At 44.3% G+C, this 6,369-nt stretch overlaps 1 protein-coding gene across 1 annotated transcript; it reads left to right on the top strand.

The window, feature by feature from the left end:
• The first annotated feature begins 2,462 nt into the window (after window positions 1-2,462).
• Window positions 2,463-4,041, top strand: LOC119183418 (uncharacterized). Its single transcript, XM_037433680.2, has 2 exons — window positions 2,463-2,930; window positions 3,896-4,041. The coding sequence occupies exons 1-2, from the start codon at window positions 2,571-2,573 to the stop codon at window positions 3,998-4,000; spliced, it is 465 nt and encodes a 154-aa protein (XP_037289577.2). The 5' UTR covers window positions 2,463-2,570; the 3' UTR covers window positions 4,001-4,041.
• The last annotated feature ends 2,328 nt before the right edge of the window (window positions 4,042-6,369 follow it).

The following is a 6,369-nucleotide window of genomic DNA, read 5'->3' as shown; positions in this document are numbered from 1 at the left end:
TTCTTTAACGTGCATCCAAATCTGAGCACACGGACCTACAACATTTCCGCCTCCATCGGAAATGCAGCCGCCGCAGCCAGGATTCGAACCCGCGCCCTGCGGGTCAGCAGCCGAGTACCTTAGCCACTAGACCACCTCGGCGGGGAACCAAATTCGGTATCTCGGGAAGTCAATAGACGACGACGGTAAATTACACGTCCAAACCTGATAATCGTAATATGCGTTTCATGTAAAACATGGCTACATGCTATGCTCATAGCGTCCTCGCGGCCGGTTCTCTAGTTTCATGATATATACCCAATTTGGTATTAGGTGACGTGAATGGACGACGAATGTAAACGACCCGTTGAAAGATGATAATCATGATATGGATGTCAGGGGTAAAACATGACTACATGCTACGCTCATAGCACGCTCGCGACCGTTTCACTATCTGCACATACACCAAATTCGTTATGAGGTAACGGGAATAGAGGACGAAGGCAAATAACATGTCTAAACGTAATAATCATGACATAAAAGTCGCATACGGCATCATTTACCTCCGATTCATATTGTTGTACTGATTTTAAAGGGACATATCAAGCTTCCTCATTCGGCTTCGCATATCAGAGATTCCCACTGTACGTGGGATCTGCCAATTATTATTATTATTATTATTATTATTATTATTATTATTATTATTATTATTATTATTATTATTATTATTATTATTATTATTATTATTATTATTATTATTATTATTATTATTAATATTATTATTATTATTATTAATATTATTATTATTGTATGCTGACTAGGAGGCACAGAAGATGAAGACGAGAAGGAAGACCGTGACGGGGCGTACCGATTGTCGTTTCTCCAAGGGCACCGTGAGAGCCCAGAAAATTTCGTTTCTTTTCCGGCAGAGGCCGTCCGGCTTACCGTGGGTCTGACCACGATGTCTCGGCCACCACGAACGCCGTCCTTCGGGCACCCGAACTACAGGGGCGGTCCTCAATTCCCAACTCCCAGGCATCGAGCTGGGCAGCTGAGCAGCGCTCCTTACGTTATCGCCCCTCCTGACCAGGATGAAGGCGGAAGTATGTCATATTAATTTCGTGCTTTCTATGTATATTTATTAACGAGGGTGCATGGCAGACAAAAGAGTGAGCACTTGATAATGCTATGCCTATTAAAATGAACATGCAGAATTGGAAACAGTAAAAGAAATGTATGCAATATGATGCGAATATAATCGGTGGTTTAAAACTGTAACGAAATGCAGTCGAGAATGTCAGGGGATTAAGCAGTGTCCTGCTTTTGACTGCTGAAAGAAAACAGCGCATCAGTTTGTTTTAACAAAGATCAGTATAAAATGCCCAATCGCCCAGAACACTTCTAAAAAAAGCAGGCGCACTTTTTTCACTCTTTGCAAGGGACATGGTTGAGCATGACATCTCAGCCCATGGACTACACTTCGTATTTTTTGTTTGTTTGACTGAAAGAATGTAGTGAGTCATAGTTATATAATTTCAGTTTGTTTTGCCATCTTACAGTTAAAGAAAAGTGTTAAACTGCCTTACTGATAATGCCGAAGTCCTTATCTCGTGGTCACCTTGAAACGATCGCGCAGCCGTGAATGCAATACACGCAGGTCCGTCAATCTTCATGCCCAACTTGCCATCTGTCCTGCCTCTGGGTTCGAGGCCGTTCCCCACGGGCGCCATCATTCGCGTTCCTGGCATGCCACCCATGGTAGCTGGCAAACCTGTACCTCTGGCACCAGGCGAACCTCCACCTCCCATTTTGCCACCACCGTCGCAAATAATCGCGAATCAACCACCGAGTCGTCAGCAAAACACATCTGCTGCGGCACAGGCCCTGTGGCCTTATTCCACGCCGGTCGTGCAAGAGGACAATTCACCGATGCCAGCACCCCTGATCTTACTGCCAACTGCCGGAGGCTCTTCGGCTCCCACAGTTGTGCCCATCCCGATACCGATGCCCATGCCGATGCCCATGCCTTCGCCAGCCCCTGCTGGCGGATCGTCTCAGGTGCGAAGCTTTGGTTGCACTTCAGTGAGCTTGCCCCTTTGGAGCTTAGTAGCCGTGACGCAGCGCTGCTTAGTGCGAGAACACAAGTTCTATCCCCGGTCAAACCGTCTGCACCTCGACTGAGGCGAAACAGAGGAGGAGGGAGCCCGCTTACTCTGACTTAACACAAAGAACCCAGACTGGACAAAAGCATACCGAAGGGCTTCTGTCGCCGCGGTCTTTCTTATAATCGCTTACTATTTGTGCCATCTCAAACTTCAGCGCGATGACAAGGGAAACACCGAAGACCGAAATGTGACCCTTTCGTGCTGTAACGAAACACCAGAGCGTTGAAGAAGTGATCGCAAGACGAGAAAATTACGCGGGAAAAAGCCCGCATGTAAAGGGCACACACGTAGGATCAAAGCCAACTCTTACCTATTGTGGCCACTGATGTAGTGCACTCGCTAACATTGTTCAAAGCTGTCATGCATTATTATTACGCGCCTTACATGCTGTGAAGTATACTGCACTATTCTGTGAAGTGGTCTTACATGTGCTGCCTTCTTCAGGGTCCGATCGTGATCGCACCCCAGGGGCCCTCGTACCCGCCTCCTCCTCCGCCCCTACATCCACCCCCGCCGCCTCCTCCACCCCAGCAGCCGTCTTCGAGCGTCCCGGAAGTGATGGCCATCATGGCGATGATGCGCCATTTCACAACCATGGATGGTGCCTACGACGAGGACGACGCGTCGAGCGAGGAGGAACGCATCGAGGCGGCCAAGGAGAAAAAAAAGCAGAAGAAGAAGGAGAAGCGAAAAAGGAAGAAAGAACGCGCGAAGGAGCGGGCGCGACGCGAGAAAGTGCGCAAGGAGGCCGAGAGGCAGAGAGAGGAGCTCCTGAAGAAGCAAAAGGTACGCGCACACCCTCTGGAGAGTATATAGCACATAATGCAACGACATGTCTCGGGCAATCACATTTGTTTTCAATGTCAACGACCTCGAGGCCACTCCCCGTTCTTTTCCTATCACGGGATACGTTGTTAATAATTTGGACCAAACTCAATTACCATGTTCAAGAGCGTACAACCATCACTGAATAATGTCGGTTAGCACTAGACAGTCCTGGCTAATGCTCGGTATGTTATAGCTAATTTTGCAAGCTGCTTGATTCGGCTGGTTGGTGCATTATGGAAGGAAAAGAAACTTCGCTTTGGATAGGATGAAGGGAAGGCAACAAACATGGCACTGTAAATGTCAGCCAAGTTTCGACAAAGACGGCGTCATAGGGCGCTACAACGTGGAGCCCGCACATAAAATAAGTGATGCTTTGCCTTACGTACAACATTGTGTTTCTCGCGTAAATATCCAGCACCTTATACTTTGTCTTGTCCAAGGCGCTGTTTTGATCACTTCCATCGGTAATGTAATTCAATATTTACTACACTGCTGGCCATTGTTCACTATCTAATGCTGGGACAGCAACTGTTTCAGAAAGCCATGCCAATATTCCAATATTCCCCAAGTCACTATGTGGCTTGTGTTTTATTAGGTCATTGCCCCGTTTGTTATCGCAAAACGGCTATTTGGACGAGTTGGACCTAGTGAAAGATGGCGAGTGCCTTCAGCGCGATACGAACTACGACAGAGGGGAAGAAGGGACATGCTGGTGTTCGTGTCCCTCCTTTACGCCAGTGTTCGTTTGTACCACCGGAAACCACCCAGTCACGCTTTCTAGCCGGCGAAACAGCACGGCTTGCGAAGACGGGTGCCGCTATTCAGTTGTAACATGCGTAGTATTACAATGAAATGCAGTTTGCACGATGTGATTAGCATGAGTCAAATTCCCGCTGGTTATTAACATCAGTATTCGTCCACAGGAAGAAGAGGCGAAAAAGAAGCAAAACCTATCACTGCAGTCAAAGCGCAATCTCAACCGACGCAAGACCATAGCGAACGCCGGCTTCAACGAAGATATGACTTAGAAAAAAGGAACTGTGAAACCACACAGAGACGAACTTTTATGGGTATGGCGTTGCCAATATAGCGTACTAAATTTATGATGCGCAAAGCATGCTCAGAGTTGTACACGTAAAAACAGAAAAATGGCTGGGCCAGGGCGCGAAGTACCACGACATTCACTGGCAATTGCAACATTTATTTCAGTTGTATTTTACAATTACGCTATGGCAAGCGCACATATTCATTCATGCCTGAAATTATCTAATTTGATAAAAAAATTACGGGTGTTACAAAAACGTGGCCGTATTTCATATGCATTTCGATAATTTTGAACTAAACTAATGTTTACTATAATTTATAAGCGAACGTATTTTACTCATGCTTTGCTTAATAACTTTTCATACGCTTCTTTTTAGAGCTAGTGGGAAACGCTGCCAATGCGTGATTCTCGCTTATTACAACAACACTGTTCAAACATTTTATTGCACTTTCATGCCTGTCAAGTGTAACGAATTATTTTAACGCCAGCGTAAACGGTGAAATATATCCTTGTCATTTATGTCGATGAACACACTAAAAGCTGGTCGGTTTGTACTGTATTTGACATCGATACCTGTAGGGAATGGTGCGTTTCATACAACGAAGCTTTGTAGAAGTAAGATGACATTGTTTTGGCACACTTTGTTGTAGCGCAATAGCAGCAAGGCAAATAACGTTTTTTGAAAGGACGACAACCGAAAATGAAGACGTCCTTGCATTACGAGTGAATCACAGACTCGTTTTATTCTACAATACGTACACCTCCCTCGTAGAGAAGGAAAGAAAAAGTAAAAAAAAGGAAACATGCAGAGAAACACAAACATGCACACAGTCAAAAAGAGTTTCTTGTGCACCCCGCACGTGCAAAGGTTTTAAGCAACAAGGGAAGATAACATGACCCCGGTCGCTTTCAGTCTTTCTTCCTCCGGTGGTCTTGTACATCGTAAAGGCGTGCCGATGTCTAGGACGCTCTACCCTGGACCAAGTGTGGTCGCCTTTGTTGCACCCCGGAAACGCGTCCTCCCCAAGTTGCCCCTTTTCTGCCTTTTCCCCACCGTTCGTTCAATTAGCAGTGCTTGGTTGCCATTTTGATACAAATACAACACACTTAAACACCAGTTTAAGCACTGAATTTCAGCGGTTATATTAGTGAACGAATATGTTAGTTCCTGCATCATCGCACTTAAATCGAACACTTAAATCTGATTCAACATCGCGTTCAGCGGCCAGATTAGTAGCGAAATGATTTTGTGTGTGGAACATATGAACCTATTAGCCATATGTGAACTAACCTGTGACGTTTGTCTATTGTGTACTTTCCCATCGTTTGTTGTACAGTCTCGCAATTTGTGCCCTTATTGTTTATCTTACAACATATCTTGTCAACTAAGAAAAAAATAGTAGCCAGTGCCACTATATTGTGACCAACCTCTCCTATTTCATAATTTTAATAAAAAAAGAAGCAGTTATCTGGAGGGAAAGCGCATCTTTATCCCGATTGTTCAGATGTTGCGTTTGAATCTGTGAGGCCTTTTTAGAGTTATTTTCATTGCTGTGGTCCTAGTACAACTGCTATTATTTTTTCAACATTGGAGCTGCTTCAACCGATTGTTATTCCATACAGGCTGAACAAGAAACTATGATTATCATGATGGTAATGATGACGATGATTCCACAGCCATGGCTCGAACCCACTCAGGTGGATCGGCCAAGAATCGATGACTTAATTCAGTAAGATTTTTTTATTCAATATCGAAACCACCCACCGGAGAAAAAAAAAAAAAAGAAAAGACACCTTAGGCAGAATGAAAGGAGTGCAATGGCTTTCCTCCCCTTTAACCTCTTCATCTTGTGCTTCACTCCCAGAACACGTGTGCCGGTTTGTCTGGCGTCGGATGTGATTACTCTGGTGCTCGATAGAATAAGGGCAGCTAGAGATAGATAGAGAAAGAATGAATTCAGAGATAGAAAGAGAAAGCAAGACAGAGAAAAAATAGACAGGGAGATATCTATACAAACGGAAGCAGATACAAAAAGAAAAGATAAATGAAACAGAGAAGTAGATAGAAAGAGATGTAAAAATAGGAAAAAAAGGTATCAGAGAAAAATGGAGAAAAAACTTAAACAGAGAGTGAGAGACAGACAGAGAAATTGAAAAAAGAAAAATAAGGATAGAGCTACAAAAAATAATAGAAAATATAGGTAAACAGACAATCAGAGAATAATGAGACAGATAGCAGAGCGAGAGAGCCAGCGAAGAAGTACCGTTATTTGAAACACACAAACTTTTATCCATAAATACATCGCTGCTTTTTGTTGGGGCTTGTGGATATCCACAATCCAATCGATACTT

The sequence above is a fragment of the Rhipicephalus microplus genome, chromosome 5 (assembly GCF_043290135.1).
Source record: "Rhipicephalus microplus isolate Deutch F79 chromosome 5, USDA_Rmic, whole genome shotgun sequence".
NCBI classification, from domain to species: Eukaryota; Metazoa; Arthropoda; class Arachnida; order Ixodida; family Ixodidae; genus Rhipicephalus; species Rhipicephalus microplus.
Note: the sequence above shows the minus strand (reverse complement) of the source record. Positions and strands in the feature narration are given on the sequence as shown.

Excerpts from the sequence above, each read along its gene's own strand:
- LOC119183418 (XM_037433680.2), top strand. The coding sequence starts at position 2,571 with ATGTGCTGCCTTCTTCAGGGTCCGATCGTGATCGCACCCCAGGGGCCC. Across the intron at positions 2,931-3,895 it reads AGCTCCTGAAGAAGCAAAAG|GAAGAAGAGGCGAAAAAGAA; the intron begins GTACGCGCACAC and ends ATTCGTCCACAG.